Source organism: Carcharodon carcharias, chromosome 16, assembly GCF_017639515.1.
Source record: "Carcharodon carcharias isolate sCarCar2 chromosome 16, sCarCar2.pri, whole genome shotgun sequence".
Lineage (NCBI taxonomy): Eukaryota > Metazoa > Chordata > Chondrichthyes > Lamniformes > Lamnidae > Carcharodon > Carcharodon carcharias.
In genome coordinates, this window is record NC_054482.1 from 112,907,263 (window position 1) to 112,927,795 (window position 20,533).

A 20,533-nucleotide genomic window follows, 5' to 3' on the forward strand; every position below is an offset into this window, starting at 1 on the left:
ATAGACAATATCTGGTTCAGGGACTCCCTTTTGCGTTTGTACACTGTACATACACTGTAACTCCTAGCGCCGACTGGGAGAGTTGAGCACTCAACCCACGCTGCTGCAGCTGATGCACATGCAACTGTTCCTGATGCTGGTGGCAAAAGGGGATTTTACTATATCATTACTGTGCGAAATCCAGTTTTGTCACAAGCTATCTATTTACATCACTATTGAATGACAGTTGGTGTTCTGATTGCAGATCTTCAATAATAAATCCATTGCCAACAATATCAAGGTAGAGAAACAGCTACATCTACGGAGCGATCAACACCCACCCCCAACATGGAACACCAATTAACTTGCCACAATACATAATAAATCAGACCATGAAAATAAACAAAATAAATGAGTTTATATAAATGCTACTTTCCCTCCAGCGTGTCAAGGCTTTGTGCAGGGAGCCCCTCACAGCACAGATAGCTTAGTTGGACAATAATCAGGCTCTTAATCCCAGGGATATTGCTTTGAATCCTACATGAGATAATGCATCTCTAATCAAGTATTTTATTCAAGATACTTTTTGATTGCTTTTTTGGGTGGGGGTGGGGTGAAATACGATTAGTTCTCCACAGTCTGGGAGTTCACTGAAAGTTAGGAATCTCATTTACTAAAATTTCCTAACCGAACTTCATCATTCACTGAATCGTCAGAAATATGTTTTACAGGCGGAATAGTTGATAAATGATATGTTAAGTGGATATAAAAAGTTGCAATTGGTTAAGGACTGAACAATAATGTTAGTCTGCGTCAAGCCAACTTGTTCGTTGTAATACAGCAGCTGACACACTGAGACGGACACCCCAAATGTGTAGGAAATGCTCCCCCTAGTGTTGCCGCACAAATAAACACAGCCTTTGTTAAACTACTTTGGGAAATGGCGGGGGGAAGGACAGGGTGGGGGGAAGGACAGGCAAATATCCACAGGCCCTGGATCCCAGCCATAACTCTGCCATCCCCCTCGACTGCAACACATGCCCCATCAGAATTGGCAGAGTCAATGGCAAGTCATCTTTATGCAAGGGGGCAACAGATATTTATCACTTTGGCCACAGTTCACGCTTGCCCCTTGCTGCCGGATAGTCCAATGGCCAACAGAGGTGACATTCAAGATGTACCCCCCCCCCCAATCATTGTGGAACTTATTCTCTGCCCCCTTACCTATGGTAAGGTAACAAAACTATTTCTTTTTAAAAAAGGCTATCTTTGAGAGTCCAAGATTCTTCTCCCAACAACACTGAAACCAACTTATCCATACAGCAGATGGCAGATTCCAAAGTGGAAGGAAACATTTGCATTTATGTAGCACCTTTCACACCCTCCAGACATCCCAAGGAGCTTCATAAAAAATTAAGTACATCTTAAGCATCATCACTGCTATGGTGTAGGAAACATAGCAGCCAATCTGTGCACAGCAAGATCCCACAAACAGCAATGTAATTGTCCAGGTAGCTTTTGTGGTGTTGATTGAGCAAGAGAGACTGGTCAGGACACCAGAGAGAACCTGCGTTACTCTCCTTTGAAATAGTGCCACGGGATCTTTTACATCCACCTAAATGGGCAGACAGGGCCTCAGTTTAATGCCTCACCCAAAAAAACAGCACTTTTGGCAGCACAGCACTCCCTCAGCAGTGCACTGGAGTATCAGCCTGGACCTGTGCGCCCAGGTCTCTGGAGTGGGGCTCAAGCCCACCATGTTGAGAGTCAGAGACGAGAGTGCTACCCATTGAGCTACAGCTGACTGGGCATGCGCACTGCCTCCCGGTTATCAAGGTAGCGTAGGAGGCCATTCAGCACCCGAGGAACCATCACTGTGCTAACATTTTCAGGGAGTGAATCGATTTAACTTTATCCCTCAATCAACATCACTAAAACGAAACAGGTCATCAATAAAGGCAAAATACTGCGGACGCTGGAAATCAGAAACAGAAACAAAAAGTGCTGGAAAAACTCAGCAGGTCTGACAGCATCTGTGGCGAGAAAGACAGAGTTAACGTTTCAAGTCTGTATGACCCTTCTTCAGAATTCTGAAGAGTCATACGGACTCGAAACATTAACTCTGTCTTTCTCTCCACAGGTTATCGATAGCCTTGCTTTTTTATAGCAGTTCGCTTAAACAAATTGATTGTTGTGTTTTCTGCTTTAGAACAGTGACTACTCCTCAAAAGTACAGAGGATGTCCTGAGGCTGTGAAAGGCACCACATAAATCATAGAATCTTAGAATGGTTACAGAACAGATGGACGCCATTGGACCTGTCGTCTCTGCACTGACTATCTGAATGAGCAACTTGTCTAGTGCCATCCCCTTTCTTGTCCCATAACCCAGCACACTCTTGCTTTTCAGATGATAATTCAATTCCATCTTGAATGCCTCGATTGAACCTGCCTCTACCACACACTCAGGCTGTGCATTCCAGGTCCTAACCGCTCGCTGTGTGGAAAAGGTTTTCCTCATGTCGCCATTGTTTCTTTTGCCAATTACATTAAACCTGTGCCCTCTCTTATTCTCGAGCATTCCACCAATGGGGACAGTTTCTCCTTATCTACTGAGTCCAGACCTCTCATGATTTTGAACACCTCTATCAAATAGCCCCTGGACCTTCTCTTCTCCAAGGAAAACAGTCCCATCTTCTCCAATCGATTTATGTTAACTGAAGTGACCCACCATAGAATGGTACAACACAGGAGGCCATTCAGCCCATCATGTCCTTGCCAGCTCTCTGCAAGAGCAAATCAGCTCGTCCCACTCCCCAGCCCTTTCCCCTCAAACCTGCAACTATCTCTGTTCAGGGGCATATCCAATTTTCTTCCAAAAGCCATGACTGAAGCTGCCTCCGACCACACTCTTAAGTAGTGCCTTCCAGATCCTAACCACAAATAGAAGTTCCCTCATGTCACCATCGGGTTTCTTTTTTGCCACTGACTAAATCGATGTCCTTTGGTTCTCGGCCCTTCTGCCTCCGGAAGTCTCATCTTTTGTTTTCAGTGTATCTGTGCTGATAATTTTAAATCCGTAATAAAATCCTGATACTTTGTAGACAGCAATGGAGCGTGCCACTGCACACAATGTCCAAAGGGGGCGCAGTCAGGGCAGCTGTGTGATTGGATAACCGGTTAGCCCACTCATAAGCCTCCGTGCTCGGTTATTGGATCACAACGACGATTAGTGGCCTTCCCACAGCTCCAAAGGGATTATGTAAGGGTTTCGCAAGCGACTAATGAATGCATCCAATTACACTGACAATAGCCACACACTTTGTGACTGAATGAGTGACCGGTTATTGAACAGTTTCACTGCGCATGATTACATACAAACTGCACCATGAGGGCAGGATGGATGTACAAGACCAGCTGGGACCACTGCTCTCCACTCCCGAAATTCAGAAGTAAAGAAAAAACAGAGGCAAAAGCTCTCTACACGTGTGGAAATCGGTTGCTAGGCAACCTGTACAGCTAGCGATGGCATTTGGTGTTATGAGAAACCGATTCAATACTGGGTGAAACAATAAGGTAAAAGCAAAACACGGAGGATGCTGGAAATCCAAAACAAAGACAGAAAATGCTGGAAAAACTCAGCGGGTCTGACAGCCTCTGTGCAGAGAGAAAAAACAAAGCTAACGTTTCGAGTCCGTATGACGGTTTGAAGAAGGGTCCATACGAAGAAATGGTTTTGTTACCTTACCATAGGTAAGGGGGCAGAGAACAAGATCCACTTTGTTTTTCTCTCTCTGCACAGAGGCTGTCAGACCCGCTGAGTTTTTCCAGCGTTTTGTGTTTTTGTTTTGGATGAAACAATAGCTGATCTTTCACCTCTGGCAATGGGTGGGGGGGGGCGGGGTGGTGGGGGCTAGTGACACATTCATCCAGATGGTCTATTAGATTGCAAAGCCTTCTACAGTTCTGTGTAATCCGAAATAAAAACAAAAAGTTCTGGCAATGCTCAGCAGGTCAGGCAGCACGTGTATAGATAGAGAGAGGGAGAGAGACAGAGTTAACGTTTTAGGTGGATGAATGGTCATTGACATTAATGTTAACTCTGTTTCTCTCTCCCCCAAGGGCTGCCTGTTCAACCGAGCATCTCCAGCTTTTTCTGTGCTTTCCTCTATTAGATTAACTATGTTGCTGCCTTAGGAATCCCTTCTTTTCAGTAATATTGGCAATTATTGAAGACACTGCCTACAAGAGCACTAGGACATTCATTTGACTTTTGTTCCCCCCTTTTCACTTTTGATCTTTTCCCTTTGAATAATTCTGTAGTCCCTATATTTGCTGCCTTTTGTGACCACCGATTCGTATCATCTCCATTGGTGTAGGTTTAGGTAAGGTAGACAAAGTAAAGCACTGCTCACTACATGGTGTTACAAGGACAAGGGGATACAGGTCTAAGATTTTGGGAAAGAGGTGCAGAGGGAACGTGAGGAAGGACATTTTTACACAGTGAGTGATGATGACCTGGAACTCGCTGCCTAGGAGGATGATGGAAGTGGAGACAATCAATAATTTCACCAGGAAGTTGGATGGTCACTTGAGTGAAACAAACTTGCCGAGTTATGGGGGTGCAGTGGGAGATGAGACTGACTGGATTGCTCGCCAGAGTGCTAGCATGGACTCGATGGGCCAAATGGCCTCCTTCTGTGCCATAAATGACTACATGCCTCTAAGATAGCAAATGATTGCAAGGGTTTTACGGAGGAGGAGTTTGGCCTGTGTCAGTCTCCTTCCAGGCAGGACAGCAGTCTCCCTTTGGCTCGAGACTCCCCATGAAGTGCAGCTCCTGGGACGCAAGGGGAATGGTAGGGGTGTGCGGTTCCAAGATCGGGGCTCAGCGACACTGCCGGGGAAAAGGAATCTTCACTCTGCATGTAATCATGTTCTGTAGCAGGAGCGCTCGATTGGAACCCTAGGCAGACAAAGACTCCAATCCCCAGCACGAGCATTCCCCACTGTTATCACACAATGAAAACCATATTTCACAAGGTTAAAAGAAATGCTCCCAATTTCCTGACTCTTGGCTAATCAAATCCAACCTCAGTTTCAGTTTGTAGTGAGCAATCTTGGACTGGTTCTCTAAGAAGAAGCTGGTTAGTGGTAAGTTAATTATATTGTTACAATAGACCCGGTGTAGGGCATTGTTTAATTAAGCAGTTAGAGCATTTATAAAGGGAGACTCAGCCCCCCAAACCACATGATGGTATAGTTAGATAAGTTTTCTTTGGAGTTTTGTTCTGTTACAGTGCCCCTTTAAGGGGACTTATCACTTTAATTTGATTTGTTAATTTGCCTGCCTGTTTATTCTTGTACTCAAAAGAGTATGAAGAGAGACTGCTGGGACACTGGGTTGGTAGGTAGAAAACATATATACCTAATGCTTCATTCTGCAAATAAACCTATAATCAAGAAAAGTATTAGTGTCTAGTTTCCTACTTCACCAATTGTCTTGGGATCCATTTAACAAAGCTGTTCTCTGTACATAGTTATGAAGATGTGTTATTTAAATAACCTATAATGTCATTGGCAGGCATAAATATGTAGTGAACTCTTTTGAAAAGAGCACTTTTCCTAAGTAAAGGACACTGGCTTCCAGCAGCTACTGTGTTGCATTTGCTTTTATGGATAGTGTGTTTATGGAGTTCTCAGAGAGGTCATGTGATCCAGCTCTTAGGTATAATTTTAGATTGTCAGAGAGAGACTGCCACAGGGACTACAACCTTACCCTTTCTCCTGAAATCTCTCCCATCAAAGCTGAGCTGTTTGTGAGTTGAAAAACCCACCAGAAGACCTAATTGCTGCAAACCAAGGGCTCGTAAAGGAGAATTACAAATCAACTACACTGCCTACGGTGAGAAACGCCCAAGAACCAGCAGCTATTGTGGATCAGGTCCCTTCAGCTATGAACAAGCATCCAGAACGCTCCGGGAATATTTTTTCTGACTTTGTTTATTACTTGGCCAAGTTTTAAATCTGGTACTCTGGTACTCTGCAGAGTATTATTTCTTTTTTTAATGCTCGGAGTGGGTGGGGGGTGGGGGGTGATGTGTATTGTGTGTGTGTTGTTCTTGCATTAGTGGATAGTTGGACGTATTTGTATATTTTAAACTGTTTTGTTAATAATTTCTACATCTTTTCCTGAGTGATTTTTAGCAATAAAACTGACTCTTTATTTGTTAACTTAAGGAACCGGGCTGGCTTATTTCTTGCACTGATTTATACACAGTTAAATATACATATCGTTGGCAGTATCAGCTCCCTTTTAAATTCAAACTCTGTTATAGCCAACTCAGGTGTGGGATAGAGAGGAGTCAGTTCACCCATTAACCTGGTCATAACAGCATACACTTCCGTTACTTTTATGCTTTCACATACAAAAGGAAATGCTTGACAATTTTCTTTCACTCCAGTCTCAGGAGAAATTCTCTAAGTGCTAATCTGTCAGCCGCGTCTCAGGTGGTTTTTTTTATTCATTCACGGGATATGGGCTTCGCTGGCTGGGCCAGCATTTATTGCCCATCCCTAATTGCCCTTGAGAAGGTGGTGGTGAGCTGCCTTCTTGAACCGCTGCAGTCCATGTGGTGTAGGTACACCCACAGTGCTGTTAGGAAGGGAGTTCCAGGATTTTGACCCAGTGACAGTGAAGGAACAGCTGATATATTTCCAAGTCAGGATGTTGAGTGACTTGGAGGGGAACTTCCAGGTGGTGGTGTTCCCATCTATCCGCTGCCCTTGTCCCTCTAGATGGTGGTGGTCGTGGGTTTGGAAGGTGCTGTCTAAGGAGCCTTGGTGAATTCCTGCAAGTGTATCTTGTAGATGGTACACACTGCTGCTACTGTGCGTCAGTGGTGGAGGGAGTGAATGTTTGTGGATAGGGTGCCAATCAAGTGGGCTGCATTGTCCTGGACGGTGTCAAGCATCTTGAGTGTTGTGGGAGCCGCACTCATCCAGGCAAGTGGAGAGTATTCCATCACACTCCTGACTTGTGCCTAGTAGATGGTGGACAGGCTTTGGGGTATAGCACAGTATCGCCTATGAGTCAGAAGGTTGTGGGTTCACAGTCCCACTCCAGGGACTTAAGAACAAAATCTAGGGCTGTCACTCCCAGTGCAGTACTGAGAAAAGTGCCATCTTTCACATGAGACATTAAACGGAGGTCATGTCTGCCCTGTCAGGTGGACATAAAACATCCCAAAGCATTACTTTGACTGAAGAGTGGGCAAATTCTCCCTGATCTGCTGGTTAATATTTTATTCCTCGATGAATAGCATGAAAACACATTATCTTTCCGTTTGCTTTTTTGTCGGATCTTGTTGTGTGTAAATTACCTGCCAGATTCCCCATATCACAACAGTGACTACACTTCGAGCGCAATTCATTAACTCGGAAGTGCTTTGGGACATTGTGAGGTTTAGTAAGGCGCTAGGGTTACCTTTGGTGCCTGTGCCAGTACCAAGGACCTGATATCGAGGTCTGATAGTTAGGAGAGTACAAACCTGAGGGACTGATTTCACCTGTTTATGGTGTGGCGCAGGCAGGGCCGACAGTACAGGTCTAGACCTGCAGAAGGGCAACTGAAATGTTCCCCAGTTCCATCATCCATTGTCACTGTAAAGCAGGTTGGGGTTTAACCTTGACGAGGTGCAGAGTAAAGCACACACTCTACTCTGCCCAAGTTAAGTCCCAACCAGGACTTTAAACCTTGGGCAGCCACTGCAGAGCTACAGTGGGGAAAGGCCACTGTCTCAGGCCTTCCAGCTGTGGTATACCAAGGAGCTGGAAGCTGCCTAAAACTCCTGGGGGTGTTTGTTTTAAATGTAAGGAATAACGCCTTATTCGCGCCCAACCCCTGTCCGTCCCCCTGGGGGGGGGGAGTGGAATTTCTGCCCCTAGAGCATTGGAAGAAACTGATTTGCTTTTGCATCTTCTGTTATGTCAACTTTGAAAGGGTATGTAATGTACTTTTATAAATTCTATGAAAAAGGAATACTTCTGGGGAAAAAAAAACACAGGAATTGTTTTCTCCGATGCATCAAACAGCATCTGTCAATCACTGTGGTCCTCTAAAAGGCTGCACGTGGTTGCCCAGTGTGTACTGGGAAATGGTTTGGCACAAGCAAGGTGCCCAACAGATGCCAGAGGAGGCGCATAAGGCCTTTTGGGCACCCTCCTGAACTATCTCCCCCCTCCCCCCGTCCCATATTTTAAAGCCAAAATCCCCTTCCACAATCTCCTCCAAACGCTTCAGGCATTCCAGCCCCGACGTGGGATATCTATTTAACTGTCGGAAGTGAGCTCAACTCCTTTGAAGTTACTTATCAGGGGTTGAGAGCTGTGGGTCACAGGGAACAACTGGAGGTCAGCCAGATGCCCTGGTTACACAGCAGGGCACAGGAGTGACCGCGAGAAAGCTCAGGCCCTGCCAGGCACGTTCACTTGCTGGCCAATAAAGTTTCACTAGCTGGGCAGAAGTTTAGAGGAGGTGGGGCTGGTGAAGGAACAAAAATGCAGAGAGCGGGTGGGTGTACACAAATCTTTGAAGGTGACAGGACAGGTTGAGAAAGCTGTTGAAAAAACATTCAGGTCTTTGACTTTATTAATGGAGGCAGAAAGCACAAAAGCCATGGAATTTGCCAAACCTTTGATAACAACAACAACAACTTATATTGATGAAGCGCCCATAACATAACAAAACGTCCCAAGGTTTGACAGGAGCATTATAAAATGTAACTCCGTGCCGCATAAGGAGATATGAGGTCAAATGACCAAATGCTTGGTCAAAGAGGTAGGTTGAAGAAGTGTCCTAAAGGAGGGAAGAGAGATGGGGAGGTTTAGGGAGGGAATTCCAGAGCTTGGAGCCGAGGCAACTGAAGGCACGACCGACAGTGGTGGAGCAATTAGTAAAATTGGGAAAGATGGATCAGGCTTCACCTGCAGTGCTGGGTCCAATTGTGGGGACCACACTTTAGGAAGAATGTCAAGGCCTTGGAGGCTGTATGGGGGAGTTTGCCAGAATGGTACCAGGGTTGAGGGACTTCAGTTACTGGCAGAGACTGGAGAAGCTGCGATTGTTCTCCTCAGAGAAGAGAAGGTTAAGGGGAGATTTAATCGAGGTGTTCAACATTATGAAAGGTTTGATAGAATAGATGGGAGAAACTGTTTCCACGAGCAGGAGGGTCAGTGACCAAGGAACACAGACTGAGGTAACTGGGGTAAATGAGGAGAATATTTTTCGGCACAGAGTTGTTACTATCTTGAAAAGGCAGAAGTAGACTCAATAGTAACCTTCAAAAGGGGATAGATACTTGAAAAGGACAAACATGCCAGCTTAAGGCAAAAGGGCAGCTGGAGTGAGACTTATTGGATGGATCTTCCAAAGAGCCAGCACAGGTATGATGGGTTGAATGGCCTATTTCTGTGCTGGGTGATTGTGTGAATCTATAATAACCTTACTGATTCCAGTGAATCGAGAAAGAATAGTTCTGATGTCATGTCATGCATTCACTGAATGTCAGTGCTGGTGCAATGACAGACGTGTGGGGTGCACGTCCCAGCGACTGGCTGATCGAATCAAACGGCACGTTCCTTCGGTTGTTCATAATAGATCGAGTACAGACCGTACTCAACCATTCCACACTCGCAAAACCCAAAACAAAACATCCACTGTTGGATGCGATTCCACAATTGGGCAGCACTTGCTGAACAATTCTGAGTGTGCTATAACTACACTAACAAGCAATTTAAATGTGGCTCATTTACACTTGCTAGAACCAACATCAATTCATACCCAGTGACCCGTTCTCTGTAAACAAAAGAAATATGTTCAAGCCTTCTGCCTTTTTTTGAATTGCCCGGGAACTTGGGAAGCCAATAGTTTCCTGTTGATTTCGCCATGACAATGCCTCAGCCAGAGTTGACTTGCTAACCAATCAGCATGCTTTTCCCTTGCAGTATAAATTGTGATCCTTTGAAATTTAGCATTCCTGCATTTGTCCTGATGAGGGCAAGACAAAAAGCTTCAGCAAAATGTCTCACTCATCAGCAATATTCAGGTTCTACCAAGTGACTGTTTGAAAACATTTTCCCTGCTTCACCATAACACAAATATATAAGTACATAAATATATAACATTTTTCTTACCGATCTGATATTTAGTGCCAGCGAAATTTGCTGTGATAGCTCCTTTCTTCTTTTTCTTCATTCTAATGTTTCTTTTCCCAACTCCGGTGTTTTTAAATGGCAGCCCGCCCTTCAGTGTCAGACTGGATGTTCCTTGAACATCTAAAAGAAAAGAAAATGTACATATACAGGGGTTTCGGGATACTGAGGGGGCGAGATAGGGAGGTTTCCGCACTCTATTTCACCCAGTTTGAAAATTGCTAACGTGTCAATGTGGAGCCTCTGCCCTCCCCTCCAATTCCGAAAAGGACATTAGAATTAACCGGTCTGGAAATTAGCACCTGTTCAACTTTAGACATTGAAACCAGTGGCCAAAGCAGCGGAACTGATGGGACAAGATTGCAAAATTGGTCCTCTCGTCTCACCAGGATGAAGGAAAAGATGCAGTAAAACTTGGAAATGATTGGTCCTGGTCTGAGCTGGAGTTCCATTTTAAGGTACACAGGACCAGTTCAGACCAGTACCGGTCATTTCAATGCTTTACTGCTTTCTTTCCTTCAGACCACTCACACATCCTGGTGAGGCAAGAGGACCAATTTCTCCTTCTGATGGTTGAGGGGGTGGTGGTGGGGGAGGCGAAATTCTAGTCCTTGCTACAACCAGACAGTATTTTGGTGAGACCAACCTGGAATACTGTGTGCAGTTTTGATTTCCACATTTAAGAAAGACTATACTGGTGCTGGAGACAGTACAGCACAGGTTCCCTAAATTGTTCCATGTGATGAGGGGGTTGCACCATGATGAGAGGCTAAGTAAACTGGACTTACATTCTCTGGAGTTTAGGAGAATGAGAGGTGATCTCACTGAAAAATACATAGAAGATTCTGTAGAGGCTTGACAGGGTGGAAACAGAGACCTTGTTTTCACGAGTCGGGTAATCTAAGACACGGGGACACAATCTCAGGGTAAGAGGTCAGTCATTTAGAACTGAGATGAGGAGAAATTACTTCAATCAAAGGGTTGTGAACCTTGGGAATTCTCTACCCCAGAAGGTTGTGGTTGCTTCATTATTGAATGCATTCAAGGTTGAGATGGACAGATTATTGGTCTCTCAGGAAATTAAGGGATAGCAAGCGGGGAAGGGGAGCTGAAGTTCAGGATCAGCCATGATTGTATTGAATGGCGGAGTGGGTTTAAAGAGCCGAATGATTTACTCCTGTTCTTATTTCTTATGTTTTTATGTTGAAATTGACCTTCTGCCTCAATACCATTTTCCCCTCCTATCCCCATATCCCTTGATGTTTCTAATATGTGTTATAACCGGGATGGGAGGAGGGCAGGAATTATTAAGCCCCACTTAAACTCCGCAGGCCGCACCATTAATTTAAATGTTTAATTTTCTCACCAAAATGGTCAATTGTTTACCTATACCTGTAGTACCCAGAAGGAGACTTTGACCAGGCTTCTTTCAAAAAAAACTCAGAATGATTAATTCATTTTAAAATAAAACTTCTTTTAACAAGTTGCAAATACTGGTTAACACACAATTGTAATCAGGAAGTATAACTATCCATCTCTTCCTAAAGAATTCGCCCAGCGCACACACACAGACACACACGCAGACACACAAAGGACAAACAGATAGTGTCTCTCTGCAGATGGGCTTTGGAGGATGGGCATTATAAAATAAAGGATAAAGTCCGCCAGGTGTCGATGCTGTCGATCTAGAGTTCTCTCACATGCAGACAGGCTGCTGGTCCTGGTGGATGCCTGGAAGTTCTTACCAACTGACCTCAGCTTTGCAGGTCCGAATGCAGACTGGTTCCACTCAGATGAGGGTTCTTTGGCTACAGGTAGATAGCCCCACACACAACTTCAGACAAGGTAGGGAAAGGGAGCTTACTTTCCTCAGCTTGTTCTCCCACAAGACTGCCTTCAAAACAAGCAGGTTCACAACTTAAGTTTTTATTTCCCTCTCTCCCATGTAATTACCTTTTTCGACTCCCAGCTTCATTAATTAAAGTGCTTTGCAGTTCAACACAAACAACTCATTCTCAAGTACCGTACAGGTCAGGTGGTTTCTTGGAAGGGGCCGACTTGTTGACAGTTCCAAGGTGAACTTATGACCTTTTTAAAAAGTCCCAGGTTAGCATTCAGATCCCGCCAGGTCCTTCCATCTTGTAAAAGAAAGAATCATCTCTCAAGATTGAAGTTAACATATCTATCGATCTCAGTTTTGAACACTCTCAATGATTGAGCCTCCACAGCCCTCTGGGAGGTAGAGAATTCCAAAGATTCATCATCCTCTGAGTGAGGAAACTCATCTCAGTCCTAAATGGCCTACCTCTTATTCTGAGACTGTGTCCCCTGGTTCCAGACGCCCCAGCCAAGGGAAACATCCTTCCTGATTCTACCTTGTCAGGTCCAGTAAGAATTTTGTATGTTTCAAAGAGGTCGCCCCTCATTCTTCTAAACTCTAGAGAATACAGGCCAAGTCTCCTCATAGGACAATCCTGCCATCTCAGGAATCAGTCTAGTGAACCTCTGCTGCACTCACTCCACGGCAAGTATATCCTTCCTTAGATAAGGAAACCAAAACTGTACACAATACTGCAGGTGCAGTGTCTCCAAGGCTCTACATGATTGCAGCAAGACGTCTTTACTCCTGAACTCAAATCCTCTTGTTATAAAGGCCAAAATACCATTTGCTTCCCTAATCGCTTGCTGCACCAGCTTTCAGTGGCTAATGAACGAGGACATCCAGGAATTAGATCAATCAGTAAGGTGTTCTGAAGGAGTAACATGTATGGGATGCGGACTCCTGATGTCAACAGTACAATAGGAAATTAAACAGTTTAACCTCAATCCTGTGGCAGTGAAACCAGTCTGGATTCCTCTCCAGGGAGAGGGTTTGGGACACACGTGATGGATTTTCCGTGCTTGGCCACACCTTTGGAAGTGGCTTTTACCAGATGCTCAGAATGAGAGTTCACAGACACATGAGGGCTAGTGCACATAATCCAGCACGGTATTCGTTAAAAATTATGTTAGCATAATGCTGTGAATTTCATTTGTCCCTAACTTTTACAAAGCTGCTGACTGATTGATTGTAAATGGGCTACAGTCTTCATCACAGAGAAATTCCACCGACGTTTACCAGCCGGCCAACTGGCATAACAGCCTTTTCGCTTTGGTAACTGGGGGGTGTGGTGAAAGGAGCCAATGCATGTTGTGTTTCTCACGTTCACTTTGCAACCCAGTTAAGGATGGTGCAACCTCTCTAGCGCTCCATGATTGTAGCAATGGAGAAACGCACACAGCTGGTGAAAACCTGAGTCTTCATCCTTCATTTCTTGTAAAGAAATTGTGGCAATATGATTTCCCCAGAGACAGGTCTTTTTGGCCCTGATAAGTAATTTTTAAAAAAAAAACAAACAAACAATCTCATTAAAGTAATAACCTCACCATTTCACAGGTTTTCATGTCCATATGACTGGGCAGTCTTTTGCCCAGACTGAATGCAGAACATAGAAAGGATGAAGACACCACGGCCTAGATTTCCTACCGATGACCCCAATCAGTCATCCTGGATCTGGGTCTCCATCCAATCCTCCAGCGTAATTGGTTCATTTGAAGGCGGCATTCAGACAGGGCTGATGTAGCATGTCCCAATTTTCACCACTCCCTGTCTGGTTTACAGTCATTTAGTTTTGGGCTCATGTAGAAGGCAATTGCTGGTGGGGAGATGGTGGTGTTTTTCTTTTATTCACTCATGGGATGTGGGCTTCGCTGGCTGGGCCCAGCATTTATTGCCCATCCCTAATTGCCCTTGAGAAGGTGGTGATGAGCTACCTTCTTGAACCGCTGCAGTCCATGTGGTATAGGTACATCCACAGCGCTGTTAGGAAGGGGGTTTCAGGATTTTGAACAATTTGCATTGGCAATGTCACTGGGCTAGTAATCCAGGGACTAAAACAAAGATGGCTGGAAAAACTCAGCAGGTCTGACAGCATCTGTGGAGAGGAATACAGTTAACATTTCGAGTCCGTATGACTCTTCAACAGAACTAAGGAAATATACAATTGAGGTGAAATATAAGCTGATTGAAGGGGGTGGGACAGGTAGAGCTGGATAGGGGGCCAGTGATAGGTGGAGGCAAAGAAGAGATTGCCAAATATGTCATAGACCAAAGGACAAATTAGCTAAGGAATATCACCACCGTCAACACCCCTTTGTCCTTTGGTCCATGACATCTTTGGCAATCTCTTCTTTGCCTCCACCTATCACTGACCCCCTATCCAGCTCTACCTGTCCCACCCCCTTCAACCAGCTTATATTTCACCTCATTTCTATATTTCCTTTTTTCTGATTGGCCGAATGGCCTGATTTCTGCTCCTATGTCTTATGGTCTTTTGTTGAAGAGTCATACAGACTCAAAACATCAACTGTGTTCCTCTCCGCAGATGCTGTCAGACCTGCTGAGTTTTTCCAGCTATTTTTGTTTTATTTCAGATTTCCAGCATCCGCAGTATTTTGCTTTTATCTCAGTAATCCAGGAACCCAGGCTAATGCTGGGGGCCTGGGTTCAAATCCCAAAGTGTCAGCTGGTGGAATTTGAATTCAATTAATAAATATGGAATATAAAGCTAGCCTCGGTAATGGTGACCATGAAACAATCATCTAAAAACCCATCTGGTTCACTGATCTCCTTTAGGGATAGAAATCTGCCATCCTTACCTGGTCTGGCCTACATGTGACTCCAGACTCACAGCAATGTGGTGCCCTCTGAAACGACCTAGACAGGTCAGTTCAACGGACACTGTAACAAAGGAAAAAGCTTAAAGGAACCTTTCCAAATTAAATCAAAAATGTCATTTCGTTTCGGGGGCTGATGATGGACTATAGTGCCCACTGGTCGTGGAGGGCCTCAAGCCTGCCAGTGGACACTGCGTGGTATCTCTCCAAAGACACCCGGCCACAAACGTAGCTGTGGAAGGGGGGCAGACAGTAGAATGCAACCTTGCCAGCGACGCCCACATCCCATGAAAGAATTTTTTAAAAAAACTTACAAGGCAATTGTTAGGCCCTGGGGAAAACACAGCTTTTACAGAGTCACTGATACCTCATAAGACCTGAGAAATTTTTGCTTCTCCTGCCAAGTACTTTTCTATGGATTCTGCTTCCTTGCCTCCCCCTTCAGGCAAGATGGGAAATTTATTTCTCCTGGGGTTCGCCTGTACTTTTGCTTCCTAGGAGAATAGGCGAACTGGTGTGGCCACACTGGAGACACACAGGGATACAAATTCCTATTTGCATTCAAGGAACAGCAGGAACAACCTGAAGAGGATGCACAGGTGAATGCGTCGCCAGCTAGAAGGCACATTTATGTCACGCCAAACCAGCGGTCCTCTCTGGACCAACTCATCAGGCCACTGTGTTAATAATATGTTAATTATATTGTTGAGATATTCCGGTGAAGGGCATTGACTAGATAAGTACTTAAAGCACTTATAAAGAGAGACTGCTGGCCCTCCTGCCTGACCCTCTTCTGCAGCTACATTTGTGGCCGGGTGTCCTTGGAGAGAGACCACATGGTGTCCACTGGCCTTCCACAACCATCATTGGCCCCTGAAACGACGTTTTGATTTAATTTGGTAAGGTTCCTTTAAACTTTTTCCTTAGTTAGTGTCCTTTAAAGAAGCTGTCAACTTGTTTAAATTAGTTAATTGGATTAATTACTCTTAGTTCATAGGTGCTCAAAAGAGTGTGAAGAGACCCCGCTGGGACACTGGGTTGGTCAGTGGGTAAGAAGCAGATGTATGTAATGCTTCATTCTGCAAATGAACCGATTATCAACGACAGTATTAGTGTCTAGTTTAATACTTCACCAATTGGCTTGGGATTGGATTATCGTACCACACTAATATACTTATGTGCTTGCTACCCTTCCTACCACTAAGATGTCAATAACTAAAGACCAATTCTCTACCTGCATATACTCACATGCTTCCCATTCTTAGTGCCTCGATCTCAGACCAACCTCACATCAGAGAATTTAACAGCAGGGACATTACAGGAGTAAATTTTTCACACGCAGGATGAGAGACTCAGGCTGTAGATTCAGCAAGTAAACATGCTCAGGAGGGACAGGAGACCAGGCACAAAAAGTGTGGGTCAATGGCAGGGCAGCGCTCATGTAGCACTGATACAGGGACAGAGAAAACCTCCGCTCACTGAAGAGTGGGTCATTAACCAGAGGTCATAGGTTTCAAACCAGCGGCAGGAGATCTAGGGGAGGTGAGGAGAAACTATTCCACTCAAAGAGTTAGAGACACAAAAAAAAAGGCCATTTGGCCCATCATGTCTATACTGGCTGAAAAACAGTTATCCAGCTTAACCCTAGTTTACCGCTCCTGGTCCACAGACCTGAAGGTTTCAAACCCTCAGGTGCATATCCAAGTGTCTTTTAAATGTGATGAGGGTTTCTGCCTCTACTACCCTTTCAGGGAGTGAGTTCCAAACCCCCACCAACCTCTGGGTGAAAAAGGTACTCAACTCTCCTTGAATCTTTCTCCCAGTTATTATAAATCTATGCCCTCTAGTTATTGACCTCTCTGCCAAGGCCCTTGCTATCCACTCTATCTATGCCCCTCATAATTTTATCAATTAAATCTCCCCTCAGCCTCCTCCATTCCAAAGAAACAGCCCCAGGCTCTCCCACTTTTCCTTAGAGCTAAAATTCTCCATTCCCAGCAACATCCTTGTAAATCTCCTCTGGGCCCTCCCTAGAGCAATCACATCCTTCCTGTAATGTGGTCACCCCAACTGTACTGAGAGTGGTCGAGAATCGGAAATTTCTACCTGACATTGAGGTCAAGGTTGGTTCTATCAATCACTTTAAAAAGGGAATTGAACAGGTGCGACAGGATGAGGAATTTACTAACCACAAGTGGGGATGAGGGACTAAGCATGACTGCTCTTTCAAAGAGCCAGTATGGGTGTGATGGGCCAAATAGCCTCCTTCCATGCTGTACTACTAATCTTAGTTCTATTAAGCTTGGATCGCCATGTGGAATTGTGGGTTCATTAAAATCATTCCATGGACTGCATCAACGCAAATGACTGTAAAAACTGAGTCAATCATCATCTCAAATCTTCAAGTTCTGCAAGGGAGCATCTCAACTTTATTCAACATCCCTTCATCCTGTACTTCTGGTTGCTCCTGCTGAGGTTGGTTATTCAACACTCGGAGGCTGTTGGGACTTCTACTATGTAGCAAGTACTCTAGAGTAAGAGCTTTGGTTCAAACATGGACAAAAGAGCTGAACTCCTGAGATGAGGTGAGAGTGACTGCCCCTTGACATCAAGGCCGCATTTGACCGAGTGTGGCATCAAGGAGCCCCAGCAAAACTGGAGTCAATGGGAATCAGGGGGAAAATTCACCGCTGGTTGGAGTCATACCTAGCACAAAGGTTGTGGTTGTTGGAGGTCAGTCATCTCAGCTCCAGGACATCACTGCAGGAGTTCCTCAGGGTAGTGTCCTCGGCCCAACCATCTTCAGCTGCTTCATCAACGACCTTCCTTCCATCATAAGGTCAGAAGTGGGGATGTTCACTGATGATTGCACAATGTTCAGCACCATTCCTGACTCCTCAGATACTGACGCAGTCCATGTCCAAATGCAGCAAGACCTGGACAATATCCAGGCTTGGGCTGAGAAGTGGCAAGTAACATTCGTGCCACACAAGTGCCAGGCAGTGACCATCTCCAACAAGAGAGAATCCAACCATTGCCCCTTGACATTCAATGGCATTACCATCACTGAATCCCCCACTATCAACATCCTGGTGATTACCATTGACCAGAAACTGAACTGGACTAGCCACTCTGGCTATAAGAGCAGGTCAGAGGCTAGGAATCCTGCGGTGAGTAACTCACCTCCTGACCCCCCAAAGCCTGTCCACCATCTACAAGATACAAGTCATGAGTGTGATATAATACTCCCCACTTGCCTCAATGAGTGCAGCTCCCACAACACTCGAGAAACTTGACATCATCCAGGACAAAGCAACCCACTTGACTGGCACCACATCCACAAACATTCACTCCCTCCACCACCAACACACAGTAGCAGCAGTGTGTACCATCTACAAGATGCACTGCAGGAACTCACCAAGGCTCCTTCTACAGCACCTTCCAAACCCACGACCACTACTATCTATAAGGACAAGGGCAGCAGATAGATGGGAACGCCACCACCTGGAAGTTCCCCTCCAAGTCACTCACCATCCTGACCTGGAAATATGTCAACGTTCCTTCATTGTCGCTGGGTCAAAATCCTGGAACTCCCTCCCTAACAGCACTGTGGGTGTACCTACACCACATGGACTGCAGCGGTTCAAGAAGGCAGCTCACCACCACCTTCTCAAGGGCAACTAGGGATGGGCAATAAATGCTGACCCAGCCAGCGACGCCCACATCCCGTGAATCAAAAAAATAACAATGCACTACCTTCATCTATATATAGAGATCTTGGGTCTGCTCACACTTCCTGACCCAAAATTGGCTTCTCCTCATCGCTACTGCTGCATGTGTTTTGTATATGAGCTATGAAATTGGCTGCGTAATCGGTTATTATGAGAATGTCCAATGTAAACAGGGCCCCTGCCCCCACCACACCCGCTGTCCACCCTACGTTGCTGTAGTTTTAGTTTGCAGCCACTGGGCGGCGGCAAAGCACCATTGTATCCTCTGATGCACCATGAGCAACATCATGCGGTTGGGGGGGTTTGGGGGGTTAGATTGGGGGATTGGGGGTTGCAGGGGCGGGGGGGGTGGCTGGGGGGGGCAATTTTTCCAAACGATCTCTCACAAAGCATCCATCTTCCAAGGAAGGTGACAGATCAGACATTACCAGTTGATTCGTTCTTTTTCGGATCCATCAAACCATCACACTCTAGAGAGCACAGTTACAGGGGCACAGTCTCAGGATAAGGGGCCGCTCAGCCAGGACTGAGATAAGAAAATGGTTTCTTCACTCAAAGGGTCATGAGTCTTTGGAATTCTCTACCCCAGAGGGCTGCGGATGCTCCAGCATTGAGTATATTTAAGGATGAGACGGACATGCATTGGGTCTCTCGGGGAATCAAGGGCCATGAGGAGTAGGCAGGGAAGTGGAGCTGAAGCCCAAGGTCAGCCTTGATCATATTGAACTCACTCGTGGTGTGTGTGCGTTGCTAGCATTTACTGCCCATCCCTCGTTGCCTTTAAGGTGGTGAGAGTGAGCCATTCCTGAAAGTGGCACAGCGATTACTTGATGCCAGTTAAAGTTACTCAGCCTTTCAGAAGCAAAGCAACAATGCACAAAGTCCCTATATGATTCAGAAAATACCCCTCGCTGCTAAAACAGGCCCCCAGAAAAACCAATAAAGGGAAGGCCTCTGTATGAATAAAACACAGCTCTGTCTCTTAATACCAGACAAAACGAGAAGCTTTTAGGAAACATGTAATTTTCCCCTTACCTCCATCAATCGGGAATGAAGGCATCATTCAGTGGCAGAGCGTAATGACAGAGGCTGAATCCTCTCTCCCTGACAGTCGGGTCGCTGGGCAGGGGTGGGGGGGGTGGGGGGGGGAGGTGGTCCACCAGGAGATTGTGTGTTTCTCTTTCAGTCAATCCATTGCACCAGGCAGAAGGCAGAACGCTGCTCAGTCTCTGTCAGAAAGAAGGAGGGCACTGATCAGTGTCGCACAACACCATCTCCACTCACTGCACACAAAAGAACTCAGCTCGGGTCATGGGATGCAGGACATGCTCAACACTGCCAACTGGAGCACTTGTCATGGTCTCTGGGGCTGCACACCAGCAGCAGGTCCTCCAAAGGAACAGGCGTCCAATCCATAACCACCGCCACCCCACCCCTCCCCTCCCAAATTAATATATTCAATTTATATCTGTCATACGTCACAAAAAAATATATGCAACACAGATGCAAGTTCATCCAGCAAAATCTCAGACAGTAAGCACTCAAGGGAACAGTCGCAGTGCACTGGACACTTACAGCATTCCAAACACCCCTCCGCTTCTCTCTGTCCCCCAACATTGCCGCTCCCCCTCTCCCCACCCCACCGTGACGCTGCATTTACACTCCGAGGGCAGGATTTTCAGGTCGGCGCGTTGGGCAGACCAGGGAGCGGCCGGGAAAGGACTCACGACCCCCACCCCACCCCCCACCCTCGCGACCGGCCCCCGACCACAATTTCACGCGGACAACCAGCTCGACAGGGGCGCTGAAATGCCCAGCGCTGTCAGGATGGGAGCTGAGCGCTGGGGCGAGCGCTGACGTCAGTGCAGGCGCTATGGGAGCGGGCAATGAAAGCTCC

The 20,533-nt window shown here is 45.8% G+C and overlaps 1 protein-coding gene across 1 annotated transcript in view; it reads right to left on the reverse strand.

Moving 5' to 3' along the window:
• ttll7 (tubulin tyrosine ligase-like family, member 7) overlaps positions 1-19,760 on the reverse strand; it is a 184,824-nt gene extending 165,064 nt beyond the window's left edge. Inside the window, exons 1-2 of the mRNA XM_041207843.1 lie at positions 19,672-19,760; positions 10,172-10,312 (exon numbers count right to left, since the gene is read on the reverse strand). Of these exons, the coding sequence (XP_041063777.1) occupies positions 10,172-10,312; positions 19,672-19,699 (169 nt within the window). The 5' untranslated portion in view covers positions 19,700-19,760. The remainder of the gene's footprint in view (positions 1-10,171; positions 10,313-19,671) is intronic.
• Between the last annotated feature and the right edge of the window lie 773 nt (positions 19,761-20,533).